A 16,844-nucleotide genomic window follows, 5' to 3' on the forward strand; every position below is an offset into this window, starting at 1 on the left:
CGCTTTGTTGAAACTTGCCTTGTCAAACAAACTATGATGATGTGTTCGGTGAGGTCACTTAAAGCGGCGGTCTCCTTGGGAAACACGAAGAGTATATCTTATCTTCCGATGAGAAATGAATATAAGAATTTCCGATAGAAATTCACATTAATATTTTTACTGTGATCCTAATTTTTATCAATTCAGAAAATAACACAAAGAATGAGCCTCATCTACCTTAGTAGATCTCGGATAATTTTATTTAGAAGTGTTAAGGGTTAATAAATTCTTCATATTTGACTCATATTCCATTATAATTAATCATTTAATTTATAAACTTATGTAGATTTCACGTAAATCAATAGTGGATCACATATATCTAATGGTTGATTGTAATAGAATATGAGCCAAATACAAAAAACTTATTTACTCCAAGCATTTTTTTTTTTTTTTTGGAAATTTAGGATAGCTGATTAGGTGGAATTTGGAGTGCAAAAGTCTTATATATATTGACCTTTTCACTTCCAAGGAGAGTAAACTTTAATTACCTTTTTATCGCAATTACAGCTAATTAATCATATAGCGGGGATCAAATATCTACCATTGATCTATCATCTACGAAATATTGCTTAAAACACAAGTCGATGTTCCTGTCATGATTAGTTGTTACCACGGGTTTCGCGGGCTTGTTTTAGACACGGCTATCTGAATTCTGATGTCTCAAAAACGCAACCTAGGAAAGGATCAGTGAAGGAGTCTCATTCTTTTTACGTTGAAAACCAGCAGCCTTTGATGATTCCCCACTAATTATAGTTAGCGTGTGTCTAATTAAATTAAATATGAAATAATGAAAGGGACTTATTAGTGCCGTTTACCGCAAGCCTAGAGACAACAAATAGGCAGCGGTGACTTGCTAGAAGTATGGACATTCCGGGAGAAATTTTTGTTTAGGAATAGAAAGTGAGAAAGTAAAAATGAGTTTAAAAATTTACTTGTTACAGTCAACTTCTATTTATAGGAGATGGGATATAAGTTATAACAATCTGAGCTAGGATTATCTTATATGGAGTGTGTAGCGGACATAATTGTTGTGACGAAAGTAATAACCAACAAATATTCTTCTTCACATGTAATTGTTAAAGTGATCATATTTTTTGTCATTTTGGTGACTTTGTAGGGAGTACAAGTTTCCCATAATAGAGGAGTCCCAATTGATAGTGTTGGTCCTCATCGACTAATGATCACAGTTCAACCCGATAGATAAATAGTCCTTTCTTATAGGGTTCGAATGGGCTTGATATAGCTCAAAGTTGCTCATGTCGAGCTCAATTTTTTCATGTTTTCAAACTGCATGCAAAATGAAAATGTTGTGTCTTTAAAAATACACTATTTTAAAATCTAAATCGTGATTTTACTAAACGCATAACTTCGTTTTCTAAAACCATATTTTCATTATCTGCATTTTAAAATTGCTATTTTTCGAACTACACGATTTGAAACTGCTAAGCTAAATGGACAAATAGTTAATTACTTCAATTATGAATTACCTTATTCTAGTGAAAGTAATCTGTAAACAACCTTTTATTTTGCTTGAAATATAGTTTGAATGGTCAGAAAATATAACCACGTCCTTGTAGCTCCAATCAACATCTTCGAGTAGTCCCAAACGTACACAACAGCATGAACCTTTTTCATTAAAATCTAGATTACAAAAAGATTCCGTATGGGTAAAGGATTTTGACTGTCAATATCTCAGAAGGCATCATTGCATTGGCTAATGCTTAAATAACATAATAATCTCTTGTTTGTTTGTTTGTTGGAATATTACAAGGAATAACTTAAAATCCTCGATCGTCTTCATGCTTGAGCTTTCATAAGATTTCATTTGTTTAGAGTCAACATATATGCAGATACGAATATCTCAGTTTAATAAATTAATTGGGTTGAAAATTTTCCTTCAATCTGATTTGGGAAAAATAAAAAAATCCTTCTCTATTTTGTTTTCTCCAACCAAAAACACAAAAACTATCACAAAATACAAATATGATAGATGAGAACACTTTTTCGATAAAAAGAAATTAACAAATCCAATCACTTGAGAGAAATCAAATCCAAATCATGATGGCATATTGCACAAGTAATTACAAGCAAAATAAAAAGAATAGCTTTTCACTTGTAATAGATTACAGGCATACTGGAATTCTTATCCCAGGCCCCTCCCTCCTTGACATACTCTATATACCTTGCAAATTCCGGCTTGGCTGTAGTTTTCTTCTTCCGACCACCGCTGAAGAGGCTGAACAGTGGGTGGCTCTTGGTGACCTTGTTTGTAGGCTTCACCTGAGAGCTGGCTGGAAAGGCTAATTCCGGCGTTGACTTTGTTGGTGAACCAAATACTTGGGCTGGCAAGCTTGTAGACCTCTTCAAGTACTTCCCCTCCAAAGCACCAACACCACGCTCATCGGCTAATTTTTCATATGTCCGATGGTTTCTCCGAGTACTCAGGGCTCTAAACATGGCTTAATAGGGCAGGAAGCAGGAAAATGCTTGGGAATGGAAGGAAAAGGGCAGTTGACGATTGTGGATGAGAAACTAAATACTGGTATGCGCATGCCCTGCTTGACATATTAACCATGCTTCATGCTTAATTGGGATTTGTTTATTAATTTGTATCATTGTTGACATTGGAACTATTCCAACCACCCCGACCAAATGTCAAACCTTCATCCCACGGTCCATAGCAGCCTCACAAGACTTTTTCCGTCTACCATAAAAATAAGAATAATGCTCATTTTCACATTCATTTCACATTGGCCAACTTAATGTATTTCACATTAACTGATGTGCCGTATTTTAAGTCACTGAAAACACGCAACGTCAACTGCATGAAATTAGTGTGATAAATGAGTGTGAAAAGTAGTATTACTCAAAATAAAAACAATAACAAACAATCTAAAACACAAAATATTTAAAATTATTTTCACTTTTATGTCACGTCAGAACATTTTGTTTAAATAAAAAACATGTTAACAATCACACGATATCATGATTTTCTTTTCCTAAAAAGTGTGGACATGGAAAATAGGTATGTTATCTTGCTTGGACATGGCAAAGAATGTCTACCAGATTGATGTGTGTTACAAATGCCTAACTTGATAAACCTTGCAGGAAATGTTCTACCTTTCTATAATCTTTGATTTCTCAGACTGATAGGCCGATGGCATTCTCCTGGCAGTGGTTACAGCCACCCAGCTACTCCCAGCTTCCTTGACCAGCCCTTTTGTGTTCGAAACGTTTCTCAGCTCATTCACAGAATCCCACCTGCCAATGGCTGCATAGAAATTTGATAGGAGTACATAATTCCCAGGCTTATTTGGCTCTAACTGCAGCAGACGGTTTGCAGCAAACTCACCCCTTGTCACATCCATGTTATGACTACAAGCATTCAACAATGCTGCCCACACGGCTGCAGTCGGCATGGTACCATGCTTAACCATGTCATGAAATAAACACCATGCTTCTTCTATCAAACCTGCCCTGCCTAAGATATCTATGAAGCAGGCATAATGCTCTGGACCCAGCTCCAAAGCATGCTTCTCCCGAGCTGAATTAAAACATTCGCGGCCTTGATCCACCAGTCCCGAATGCCCACAAGCTGATAAAAGAGCAAGAAATGTTACAGAATTTGGCAAGACACCACTCCCTTCCTCTCCCATCATTTTGTACAGCTCAAGAGCTTCAAGCCCATGCCCGTGCCTTCCATATGCATCTATCATACTTGTCCAGGAAACTACGCTTTTATTACAAATTCCATCAAACAGCAACCGAGCACTCAAAATTTTCCCACATTTCGCATACATGTCTAACATGATATTGCATAATTGGGTGTCATGAAGGAACCCCTGGCGTAACGCCACACAGTGTATCTGCTTTCCAATCCACAAGTCTGAATTCTCAGCGCAAGCTGCAAGAGCACTGGTAAGCGCAACAACATTGGGTTTCATCAAACACATAATCGAGAATGCCTCTTCATATTTTCGATTCCGAACACACCCAGAAATCAAAGAATTGCGCATCATATCATCCTTTCCACGGTCCAAACTGGAGAACACTGTAATAGCTTCCTCTATACACCCAATACTGGAGTAAAAGTCAATCAAAGCAGTGCCCAATACCACCAAATCACGGCCCATCACGACCACCAACCCATGAACCTGCTTACCCTGACGAAACGCCTTCAAAGAGGCACAAGCTTTAAGCACAGAACACAAAGTAAACTCACTACACTCCACTCTCTCCCTCCTCATTGCTTCAAAAACACCAAGCGCTTCTTTAGCAAGACCGTGCCTTAAAAAGCTCGACAGCATAGCATTCCAAGTCACAACGTCCCTGAATTCCATCTCATCAAACACCTTAATCGAGTCACCCAAGTACCCATATTTGGAGTACATGTCCATGAGGGCAGTTTTGCTCACAGCTCCAGAGTCAGAACCCCTTTTGATCATCAGCGCATGGACCTGTTTGCCGCGCTCGTGGCCTGGTAACTTTGAGCACGCGCCCAACATCGGCGTGAAAGTGTACGCATCAAGGTCGGAGCGCGTGCAGTGCATTCGACGGAAGAGAGCCCATGCGGCGAGAGCATTGTCATCGCGAACATACGAGGCGAGAAGGGAGTTAAGCGAGTAGAGGTCTCTATGGGGCGTTTCATCGAACAGGTGGGTATGTAAGTTCTTCGAAGAAACGGTTCTGATGCTGTTGGCGGGGAAGTTAAGTGAACGCAAGTTACGCAAGGAACTGTACGAGGTAGACATCACGAGCTCATGAAAATGTTGCCAGGTAAAAATAAAAATAAAAAAGGAAGAAAAGAAGCTTGACAATATTAACTAGTTTTAAACTGCCCGTCGTTCGTCATAAGCATGAAATCTGTATGGATGTTTTCACTTTGTTTAGTGCCGCCACACTTCTAAAAGGGTGTCACAGTTCGGATTAAATAATACTATAAATTATACTTTTATTCTACAATTAGCATATAATATTGATGTCAGATTCAATATTACAAAATAATTATGAAATAAAAATATAATATATAATATCTCTCTCAGCAAGGTAAAATAGTGGTAGAATAAAAATATATTTGCTAGCATTATTGTAAATTTAATTGTTTAGTAATTCACGTGATAAATATTATAGAAACTGCCTTATAATAAAAATTATAATATCTCTGGGATTAAACACCTTAATAGATTCTGTCCAAAGGCTTTGACGAAAATATGTAAGGCCAGTGGTCGATGTCCGACTCTTTCTTTAGAGCATCATATGGTCGCGTCGCGTGGCTAAATGCTTCTCTGGTAATAATGGGCTTTAGCTTATTAATGCTTACGAGGCAATTCTAATGATCCATGGCAAAAAGCTAGATCTATTTCTGGGTTTATGTTGCATCCAGAAATCAAAGCAAAATCAACCGTCAATTTTTGTAATGCTGCTTTTTCTTTCCATATATTTTACTTTACTCCAATGAACACTGGGTGGAATGTCCAATTTTGAACAGTTCATTAATATTTGCTTCTAACCTCCTCTATACTTTTGAGTTTGAGCTTACATTGATTCAGGGGCTACATAGATAAAGAGAATTATCAGATGGACATACAGATATACACTTGCAGTATAAAATTACAAAATGTGCAGCTTGATTCTGTATGTGTATTCATCGTACATACTGACATCTCGGCTACCGCTCTTCTGAGTTGAATTTGTTCCAAGCTTCCTAGAGACAGAGACCAACAGAAACATAAGTAACAGCAGAAAGATATGGTTATCCAACTAGAGTGTTTCAGTCAACAAAAATGGAAGTGCAATTGCAACAAAACACTAGTCTTTTATTTATGCTAAATAGGGATATAACTCGGTCCTCTCAGGTATTCGAAGACTCGAACCGACTGACCAAGTTGTGTTGGCTAGCAATATCAGGTATACAGCATATGAAGATGAATATCAGGTATACAGCATATGTGGTATTCGCTCCAGCCCCTAAAATCTTAATGCTGCCTAGCAATATCAGGTATACAGCAGAGGCCATTTGCTTCAAATGCAAGCTAAAAATCGTTCATTCGAGACATCACAAGCATATGAAGATGAATCCCTTCACCTCCCAGGCATAAATAAAAGTAGAAATATAATAATAACTTGAAATTTATGAAGAAGATGGCAAGCCCAGAACACACCTTCAGAAGATCAAAGACCTTTTCACATATGTACTTCTGCTGAATGCTTGCACCCCGCTGTTGTAATTTATCAGGATGAACACAAAGAGTGGCTTTCCTGTAAGCTTTCTTTACAGCAGCAGCAGTTATGACTTCTGTTAAAGGGATTGGCTGCCAACCACAGTCAGGCCCAAGGATCTGCCAATGAAGAGAAATTAGTTATACAGTAAACACCACCAAAGCTTGAGTTTACAAAGAAACTAAAGAGAAAAGGTACAGTCATTTGGTTATTCATTTGCTAGCCAAATTCAAACATCTCAATTTTACTTCTGACAACGCTAATCATATGGAGCATAATGCAAGCATAGACAATCAAGAAAAAAGGTTCTGCAGTCAATATCAGATTCTTTATAGTATCAAGTCCCTTTTCCTTTTTATGAAGCTCTTGAGAACTGCAATGAATGCGTACATTTACATACATCTCCAAGAACTGCTATGAATGGTACCAACTACCAAGTGCTTTGTATACCATAGCACCACTCAAACAAAACGGAAGACAAGTATATGCCATGATTTAAGTAGGAAAATAGCACATACATATTGCAGTGTCGAAAGCAATGCACGCAGATTCCCTTCTTTTCCACTTGACCACCTCCTAACATCAGCATCCAACGTTTCTGCTAATCTCTGCAAACAATATTAGATCCAAAACTATCAATTACAAATATAGACAAACTTTGAAATTCTAGAATTTTCTTCACTATTTAAAAGATTTTTACATTTCTCTCAGCTTGCTCTCTCTGAGCAAGGAGATCACGCATATTTTTCTCTGCAAGAGCTTTTGCCTGAAACAACACCAGAAAACTTGGGTTATCTTTGTTACATATTAAATAACAATCCAAATGTCGTGCACAAGGAAGAAAGCCATACTGCACGTTCAGTTGTACGCTGATGCCTCTCGAATCTAGCTTTACACCTCTGAGGTGATTCACCTTCAACTCCTTCAGATCTCTCAGCATGATAGGCAGCTTTTGCAGAAAAAGATAAGTCGTTTAGAAGCAGTCAAGCAGAAGGCAGTTGGAAATTGAAAGAGAATGAAAAGAAGTTAAAGAAAACATTTTACAGCAACAGAGATCTACAGCAGGTGCTTCCAGGGTCACATACCTCCATAAACTAAGGAAGAAGAGCTCTGTTTCATTTCACTATTTCTGAAAGAAGCCGAATATTTATCAGAAACAGATCTTTCCATTCGTTCTCTTGTCCCAAATGCAGCCTTCTCAGCCATCACTCTTTCCACGACACGCTCCCGAGCCTCTGCAGTTGCTCTCTCTATTGCGGCACGTTCTGCTCTGAGCTTGGCTTCCATAGTTGCCTTCTCGGTGAATGACTTCTCCCGAGCCTCAGCACATGCCTTCTCTAGTCTTTCACGAGCCTCTGCCATTGCTCTCTCCACAGCAGCCCTGTCTGCCTTCTCACGGGCTTCGGTATATGCCCTTTCACGAGCTTCAAGCGTTGCTCTGTCAACAGCCATTCTATCCTTTTCTCTTTCCCTCTCCCTCTCCCTCTCTTCTTCTATCTTTCTGAGGCGATCCATCTCCAGCTCTCTTTCTCTCTTTGTCCTTTCCATTTCTTTGTCTTCTTCGTTAATATTCTTCTCTTTTCTTTCTGTAGTCTGTCTAACATTAACACGGGGAGATGTTTTCTGGATGTTTCCTTTCACTTCGGGCATAGCTGGACAAGCTGCTTCTATTTTCCTTCCACTTTCAACCCAGTCTTTCTTCACGTGAGTTGACATGAGTCTGTCCTTGCTTTCTTCCTGGTCCAGAACAGCCTGGGTCTGCTTCATATTATTTCCCCTCTCTCCCCATTCATGTGCAAATTTCCTCTCTTGAATTATAGGATCAGAGTCCAGTTGGGAGAGACTCTTACTTCTGTATGTCTGAGTTTGTCCAACACCAATGCTGGGTGCACCTGCCTTCTTCACATTTTCATCTAAAGGAAGTGACTTTTTATCATCTTCCATCCCAAATCGGTTCTCCTCAAGTCCCAAGTCTCCTTGAGCAACATCAGATGCTTTGCATTTTTCACCAACTAGTACATTTGCAATTTCAACAGCTTCTGGATCCTTTTCTTTATCTTTGGGTTCAGACTTTGTCGTTCCATTCTCTTCATGAGCAAGGGCATCTTCAGTTTTTTCCATATTTTCACTGTTTTTATCATTTGTGCACGTTAAGTTAGGTGCTTGAAGGTTTTCACTATCCTCCCGCTCCAATGCCCCATCAGAAACCCTAAGATCCTCCCCCTCCACGCGCAAAAAGGTTTGTTTAGCCAGTTTCAGTTTCTTCCCAGTTTTATCCCTCCCAGTTTGCCCATGCAATTTGTTAAGTCCCTTCAGTTCTTCCTTCCCACCAGCATCTTTAAGCCTCTTCTCAGTCTCTTCCCAGATACTCGCCTCTTTTGCTGTCTTCTCAGTTTCTTCCTGCTCAAATCCTTCTTTGGATCTTCCGTCATGTTCTTTTCTTTCGTGAGCCCTTTTCAGGTTTTCTCTGCCATCCTCTTGCTCAGAAGCTCCATATAGACTCTTCTCCTCTTCTATTTCACAAGCAACATTGAGTCTCTTCTCATTTTCATTTCTTTCATAAGCGTCTTGTTGTTTCTTCTCATTTTCTTCCCGCTCAAGAGCTTGTTCTAGTCTCTTCTCATTTTCCTCTCTTTCGTGAAATTCTTTTTGTTTCTTCTCATCTTCTTCCCACTCAAGAGTCTCTTTTAGTCTCTTCTCACGCTCCTCCTGCTCAAGAACCTTTTGTAGTTGCTTTTTATTCTCTTCCTGCTCAAGATCCTCTCTTAATTCTTTTTCATCTTCTTGTCTTTTGCAAGCCTCTTTCTGTTTTTTCTCATTTTCATCCCGCTCAATAACCTCCTCCTTTAATCTCTTCTCACTTTCTTTCTGCTCAAGTGCTTCCTTCAGTTTTTTCTCATCTTCTACTCGCCCTAGAGCCTCTTTAAGCTTCTTCTCATTTTCTTCCTGCTTAAAACCCTCAATTTTCCTCTTTTCATTGTCTTCCCTTTCACAAGACTCCTTGTGTCTTTTCTCCCCTTCCATTCGTTTATTAGCCTCTTTCAGTTTCAGCTGATTCTCCTTGTGCTTCATGGCCTGCTCAACTTCAAATTTATTTTCTTTCCGCTGGAACTCAGCCAGGTTGTCGCAGTTTTCTGATACATCAGCTCCAGTTGATTTTTTTTCAGTTTCTAAACGCTTCTGGGCTACTCTAACTTTCTTCTCATTCTCCACCTGTTCAAAAACCTCTCGAGCCACTTTCACCTTCTCATGCTCTTTCTGCCTGTGTGCCTCTTTAACTGTTTTTGATCTCCCATTATTTTCCTCCTGTTCACAAGCCTCTTTTGCTACTTTAGATCTCTTCTCATACTCCAGCTCATGATTTCCTCTAGCTGATTTCACGTTCTTACTATCTTCTTCTTTCTGTCCAAATACTCCCAGGGTTGCCTTTGTCTCCTTCCGTCCTCGCTCATGCATTTGTGTATTATGCACTGAAATCTGTACGTGGTTCGTCTGTTGAAGAGCCTTACCAGACTCATCTGTTCTCACCAATTCAAAAAATTGTGATGCTTCTTTCCATTCACTATCTCCATCAATTTTATCAGACCGCAGAGATGACCAGGATTCCTGGCCAAGCTTTTTCTCTGCTGATTTTTTAGTCACTTTTAGAAGTTTCTCTTCTTCAATTGAATCTGGAACTTCCTGGGCTTTCTTTCTAACCTTTTGCCTTTCCTCCCTGTTGCCTTCTCTGTGATGAGCACTCTGCTCACTATCATCCCTCAAAATAGCACACTCATCAACAATCTTACTCTCCTTCTCTTCCCTATCCAGTACATGATTCTTTGAACTCATTTTTGCACTGCCATGAAAGCCCTCCTTCTTCCTATCCATGAGTTCTTTTGCGCTTCTGAGTTTGGCTTGAGCTTTCTTCATTGCCTCCTTCATAGCAGCTGCAGATGCCGCAGCAGATGAGCTCGCATCAACCTCAACATCAAAGATAGGCAGTGAACTATCACCTGCAGTCCCTTCAGAATCAATGCATTTGCCGTTTGAAGTCAAACTAATGGAATCTTCCATCTTGACATCTGCTAAAGGCGGTGGTCGAGAGGGTGGTGGCAATTCAGAGGGCTGCGTTCTAAGACTGATATCAGATACAGTTAGAAACGTCCCATTAGGAAGAGAACCACTTCTGCAATATCCTTTTTCAGGTTTAAGATCATTTCCAAACGTCTGTCCTCCAGCAATACCATTAGAGGGGTGTGACATGGTTTTCTTCAGATGCTTTCCCTTTATCATTCCTACACTAAAATCCATACTGAGATTGTCATCATCAGTCACTTGCAAGAATGGATTCTCATCTTCTGTGTTTTGCAAGGGAGAACTTTCTTTGAATCCAAAAGTGAATCCAGAAACAGCATGTAGCTCACTTATGTGTGTCGTCTCACAGGACATATATTCATCACTCGTCTGATTAGCCTTGTGATAAGAAATGCTGAAATCCGTATTACCATCATCAAACGACTGGTAACATTCCCCATTTGACAAGCAATGATTCTTCTCATAATGATCCGACTCTTCTGAAGGAGATCCACTTCCTGCCGGAGTCCTATGAATGAAGAAACAGGACAACGTATTAGATAAAGCCTTCAATTCACTTTACTAGCTAAGCTTACTACACTCCAAATTCCCCTTCAAATTTGGACAAAAACATACTCACTCCAAACAAAACCCCAACTTTAGCCAAAACGCCCAAATTCCCCCAAGTCCCCAACACTTTTTTAACTAGAATCACTCACATTATCATGGTACATTTTACAAATAGGAAACAAACAGATCAATACTACCCAATAATGTACAGGACCTATCTCGCACTTTCCATTCAAACCCACAAACCTAAACACGCAAACACACCGTATACGTCAGCTAAAATACTCCATGAACTACAAAGAATGTTCTGGAATGTCATAAATAACAGCAGGACATTACCGTTTTACCCGAAAGACAAACTAGCAAAAACCAGACATGACTAACAAATTTTTCCATTATTTAACCCATGCCATTTCAAAGTTTACCAAAAAAAAAAAAGCACCAAAAGCTGAGAACTTGGAACATGATCATACGCACCAAGCTTCTTCTTCTTCAGAGGAATCGCGGTCCCCATCCTTGGACTGGTCAAACAGCAAGTCCTCGTACGACAGCGCACAGTCCAGACCGTCGAATCCCCCGAAGACCTCGGTGTAGTCGAAGCCGGAGCTCCGTACATCGAAGAAGACCTCGGAGTCGTCGACCGCCGGAAGATCCAGCACCGGAATGGAAGAGGCGCGTGACACGTGGAAGCTCTCGAAAATCTCACTGTAGTCCTCGGAGCGCGGCGAGAGCGTGGCCGAGGCGCCGAACTTCGGCGGTCCACCGTACACGTCATCGAACATAGCCCTGCTTCCGAAGCCACCGCCATTGTTGTAGGCCTTCCTCGCCACCTTACTGGCGCCGTTGGCCCTGTTTGGCTGGCGAGAATGCGAGAGATTCTCCATGAAAATGGAGCCTCTTTAGGGTTTTGCTTTTTCTTATTTTTGTGCCTTCTTTGAAGAAACTTATTTCTGTGTCTGTAGTTTTGTTTTCTCTCTCTCTCCCCGCTACAGAGAGTGCAGAGTCAGAAGCAGAAGAACGACAGAAAGAGAGAGAAAAGAAATGAAGTGGAAAAGGAATGCAACAAAAAGACGAAAAAGGGCTTCTGTTATTGTTTTTTTTGTTTAAAAATTAAAATTGTGATAAAATTCCTTAACAATAATAAGATTGTTTTTTCGTATAAGAGGGGAAGAATGATTGAAACTAGTGACTTCCATTTTATTTGACATAGTCTCAACCGATTGAGCTATTTCCTAAAGAGTGGGGACAATATAAGTATTTTTAATGTGTTTTAGGGAGTATCTTTTGTTTTCAAATTTGAAATAAAAATATAAGTGGTTGAAAAAATTACAAACACATAATATATAATATTTTCACAGCTTGTAAAAGCCAAATCGAGCGAGCCAAAGGCAAAGGGTGACAAGTGGCCAATGTTCCATTGGGAATTTAGGGTAGGTTGGAATATTTGGTGTATTATATATTAAATTATTATTATAGTCCTATGTTCCAACAAAACTGTCCCAAAATTTGGTACTGAATCTTAACCTCGTCAGTCGTCACCCTTTAAGGTCGGTGGTGGAGGATAAAGACAGTAACTTCATCTTGGAAGCATTTGGGTGAGCTGTACAACTAACTTTAATGTCCATAGTGTCCAGCCATCAACTCTCTCTCAAATGTCCAAAATAGGCATTACCACATCTACTCCTTTCCAATTCTTACCCAACTTTAAAAAGTGATAATTAACCTTTTCTAATTGTTGTTAACATTTTTTTTTTTTTGTTAATTTTAACAAACAAAAAAAGAAATGCATCAAGTAATCCACACTAGATTGAAATTGTTAACAATATCCTATCATGTGTGTGAATACATAATCAAGCCCTAGGTTTCCTCTTACATTTTTATTTTTATCAGTTTCAATCACGTGTGGGTTACGTAATGTGTTTTTTGTTCAAATTAACAAAAAATGCTAATGAATAAGACAAATTGAAAGTGCTAGGTAATTTTGGACAAGTCGATTGTACATTTTAAAGTTTGATAGCGTGATTGTACATTAGGTGTCAATTTATTGGGAATAAGTATAGGTTCTCCTGGTGGCGAAGCCAGACAATTGATATTGAGGGTACCGCTAAAATTTTTTTGAGGGTACCGAGTGGTAACTTGCATAAGTAGGAGAGAAAACAAAAAATAGATATATTTTGTGGGGTGCCATGTGGAACTTGAGTAGGAAAATAGCAAAAAAAAAAAAAAAAATTTAAAGAACGGCACCCCCAAAGCCTCAAATGGCTCAGCTGGGTTCTCCAACATGTTTTTTTATGTAAAATACCAACAACAAAAATAATAATGATAAGGTTGTTGGAAAGGTATTTTCCAAAATCAGTACATCTATTTTGACATTTATGTGATACCTAATTCTATTGAGTAATCCTTCTAGAGTCTTTTCAATTATAATGTAGCATTTAAAATTACCATTGAATTTGATATGATCATTATTAAATTTTAATCTAATGGTGATTTTAAATGGCACATCATATTTGGGAGAATTCTAAGAGGACTTTAGTCCTTCTTATATCATTACTCAATTCTATTAGACTATTAGTTATGCAAAATCGTTTTTTTTTTTTTTTTTCCTCCCTATAAGACAATGTAAAGTGGATTGACCCTGTCCGGTTAATACAGTAGAATAAAAATTTGATTTTTAGCTATTTTTAAAAAAAAAATAATGTTATCAGAAATTGTTAAAATAGCTTTATTTGATGCCCAAAATGCACTGCTTTCATAGAAAACTAATAATAATGAGCTAAAAGCGTTTATCACAATATTGAAACATCATGATACGACTAATTGATGCAATGTACTTACGTAACGACATTCTATGAAATTGAAATATGGCCTTAGAATAAGTGATTTTTACCGTCTATTTTTAATTAATTCTCACATGTATTTTAAACAAAACACGTGATAATCACATGCGTTTTAAAAGATGTATGTGAGAATGCCATATTTTAAAAATATATGTCAATTTACAACATTTACAATGCTATTACAATCACTATTTCCTAATGTTCATCGGCTATTGAATCAACTTTTGCTAAAAAAAAAAAAAAAAAATTGACAAACACTGCCACATCAACATAATACGATGAGGGTGGGACCGCCGGCGGCGTAGCATTTACGGATTAGCTTATTTACTTGTTCCAAATCCAATGACCAAAAGATGGATGGTAGTTGGAGCAACAATAAAATTAGGTATAAGCATAAAGGAATAAAATTGCATGGTATAATAAAGTGGGTAGATAGAGCAATTTATAACGTGGATGACATGCACACATTGGGGAAGGTTTTGATAGCGACCCAAGATTATAGCATTTAGCATTTAGTAGAAAGCCTAACTGTCCCCAATTGGTAGCAGTTGGGATTCTTCAATTTGGTTGCATCATGTTGTCCCAAAAAAGAAACTATAATATAAATAAATAAATAAAAATATATAATTAGCCTAGGGCAAGTCTCTTTCTATAGGAGATGGTGAATTGTTATCTCAGCTTACATACTTGTTTTGTCATTATCAGTGCCATTCTCTTTATTGTATCTATTCAATTCTCTTGCAATTACAATATTAGTCACTTTTGTAAGAAAATGGTATGACTTTTATGTCACATATATTTATTATAATTACAGTTACCATATTGAGTGATTTATTCTAGCATGAAATTGAAGGAATTGATTTTATTATGATCTTGCTCCTTGATGGGAAGAGAAAAATCAATAACATTTAGAAAAATGATCTTCTTACCTATATCTACCAGTGCAAAAAGATGGAATACACGAGGCTTTTTATATGTAGGTCAAAGACTCTTATTCTTAAATATTATTGATTTTTCTCTTCCCATCAAGAAGCAAAATCAAAATAAAATCAATTCCATCATATCTTTTGGCTAGAATAAATCACTCAATATCGTAACCGTAATTATAATAAATACAGTAAATATATGTGACATAAAGGCTATACCTTAAATGGATTTTCTTACAATTTTTTCTTGCAACCCGAATACTTAAAAAATTGTCGTTTTTTATGGCCCTTAACGCTAGCTAATCAGAGGATCTTTTTTCACTATTAATTTGAATAGAAAAAAAAAAAATTAATTTTTTTTTTTATTTTTTATTTTTTTAAAAAAAGGAGGAAAGAAGGGAAGAAATGATGATGTTTTCAAACATTAAGTTTGAAGCGACCCATTTTAAAGTCGAGTGCACGGAAATTGGAAATTGACGGTCCTAAATTTATTTGAAGCAGTCCAACTTGAATAAACTTGCAAGTGCTTATGAAGATGAGCAATGATGGTGGGAGAGAACAACCCAATGAGCTTTTTTAATGGCCATGATAGTAGTCAGCGAAACATAAGGATTTTTACAACCCACAGATTCTGCCATTTGCACTTGAAGTGCTGCAGAGATAATATTTCCATTTGTACTAGTGTGTCTATGTTGGAGACTTGGAGTTAAAGCAGTAGAACCTCCCTTTTTTGTATTATCTCCTTTTTCTTTTCTTTTTTTTATTAAAAAAAAAAAAAAACAAAACAAAACAAAGAAAACGAGGTCTGAGGTTCTGTCTTTCTTGTCCAACCTCCTAATATATATATATTTATATAACTTTCACAAATATCAAGGTAAATCCTAATTCTTGTAAATAATTTTCTATTACAGTAAGGTAAAAAAAAAAAAGATTTGCTTATTAATTAACCAGTTTCTGTCTTCCATTAAAATAAAATAAATAAATAAAAAAAGGGGTTAGAAACAAACGTGTCTCTGGCTCACTCTCAAAAGCAGAAAAAGACTAAAACAAGATTCTCGGTATCCGAATGAAATTAAGCTAAACAATGAGATGTACAGAGTATCTTCTTTTGCTTACTTTGTCTTTTGTCCCCCTCCCCAGTATAAAAGTATTACTGTTTTTCTTTCTTTAACAATATTAACTTCTTTTCTTTTTCTGGTCCAAAGATTCAAAGATATTTTGAACGCTTTCCCCACTTCAAATCTAAGATTCAAAGATTTTTATTTGTTCTAAAAAATTACATGAGTTGGCATAAAACACATAGGAGAGATAGAGAGCCAAACAAATAAACTCAAAAAAAAATTTTAAATTGATTTGGTAAGGATTTTTAAATTAAAAAAATGCATTTCTCTCTTTCTTGTCTGCTACGCACGGTCTATCACGTCGGTTTACAAATTTTTCTGAATTCATTTATTTGACTTTCTAACACTTCTCAAACACAAAACGCTCATAAAATCCTTAAAACTACTTTTACTTTTTGAAATAAAAAACAAATGTTTTGCATGAATTGATTGCATACTTGCATTGCATGGGGTGGGATGGGCAGTTATGTAATTTAACCCCAATAAAGAGGAGTTGAATTATTGAAATCCCAGGCCAGGTTGGGGCCTCGTATAAGCTTCATGCCAATTGCCAATACCAAAAAAGAGGTGGCTCTTATGGGGCCATTGTGTTGGCCACTTTTTCATCCGTCACAATCTCTGAGGGCTTGAAAAGTCATCATTCCCATATATAATAATAGATTCATTTATTTAATTATGTAAATACACTAATCAATACACTAATAAATCATTATCAAAGTTTTTGTACAATGAATGATATGATCGCATGCACACAAGCCATGTGGTAACACCTATGCAACATATATATCTTTAGGCCAATCATCATATGACACAGTCAGAATTTTGATTCAAAAGAAATAAAAATAAAAAATATTTAAGAAAAAAAATTGATTTGACAAGCCCAGAAGTCATTTGTCCCTTTTCGCTCTTGGCTTTGCCATCGTTAAGATGGTCGATTTGATAACCAATAATTGATCAACTACTAGGGTGCATTCTTCATGGTATGATGTGTGGTACATGTAACATAGAATTGGTCCTATCTAAGATGTAAATTATTTGATCATATTATTAATTGGTTTGGTTGGTGTGTTTAG

The 16,844-nt window shown here is 37.3% G+C and overlaps 3 protein-coding genes across 3 annotated transcripts; all 3 read right to left on the reverse strand.

Annotated features, from left to right (window-relative positions):
- Nucleotides 1-2,041: 2,041 nt before the first annotated feature.
- On the reverse strand, nucleotides 2,042-2,694 carry LOC132187791 (uncharacterized). Its single transcript, XM_059602229.1, has one exon. It carries the CDS (start codon nucleotides 2,494-2,496, stop codon nucleotides 2,149-2,151), a length of 348 nt encoding a protein of 115 aa, XP_059458212.1. The 5' UTR covers nucleotides 2,497-2,694; the 3' UTR covers nucleotides 2,042-2,148.
- Nucleotides 2,695-2,797: 103 nt separating this feature from the next.
- On the reverse strand, nucleotides 2,798-4,797 carry LOC132187790 (pentatricopeptide repeat-containing protein At5g66500, mitochondrial). Its single transcript, XM_059602228.1, has 2 exons — nucleotides 3,160-4,797; nucleotides 2,798-2,860 (listed from the first exon to the last, which is right to left on the reverse strand). The coding sequence occupies exons 1-2, from the start codon at nucleotides 4,788-4,790 to the stop codon at nucleotides 2,857-2,859; spliced, it is 1,635 nt and encodes a 544-aa protein (XP_059458211.1). The 5' UTR covers nucleotides 4,791-4,797; the 3' UTR covers nucleotides 2,798-2,856.
- Nucleotides 4,798-5,508: 711 nt separating this feature from the next.
- LOC132186798 (auxilin-like protein 1) lies at nucleotides 5,509-11,886 on the reverse strand. Its single transcript, XM_059600859.1, has 7 exons — nucleotides 11,362-11,886; nucleotides 7,344-10,843; nucleotides 7,110-7,207; nucleotides 6,959-7,024; nucleotides 6,777-6,866; nucleotides 6,201-6,377; nucleotides 5,509-5,743 (listed from the first exon to the last, which is right to left on the reverse strand). The coding sequence occupies exons 1-7, from the start codon at nucleotides 11,766-11,768 to the stop codon at nucleotides 5,708-5,710; spliced, it is 4,374 nt and encodes a 1,457-aa protein (XP_059456842.1). The 5' UTR covers nucleotides 11,769-11,886; the 3' UTR covers nucleotides 5,509-5,707.
- Between the last annotated feature and the right edge of the window lie 4,958 nt (nucleotides 11,887-16,844).

This window comes from Corylus avellana, chromosome ca7, assembly GCF_901000735.1.
Source record: "Corylus avellana chromosome ca7, CavTom2PMs-1.0".
NCBI classification, from domain to species: Eukaryota; Viridiplantae; Streptophyta; class Magnoliopsida; order Fagales; family Betulaceae; genus Corylus; species Corylus avellana.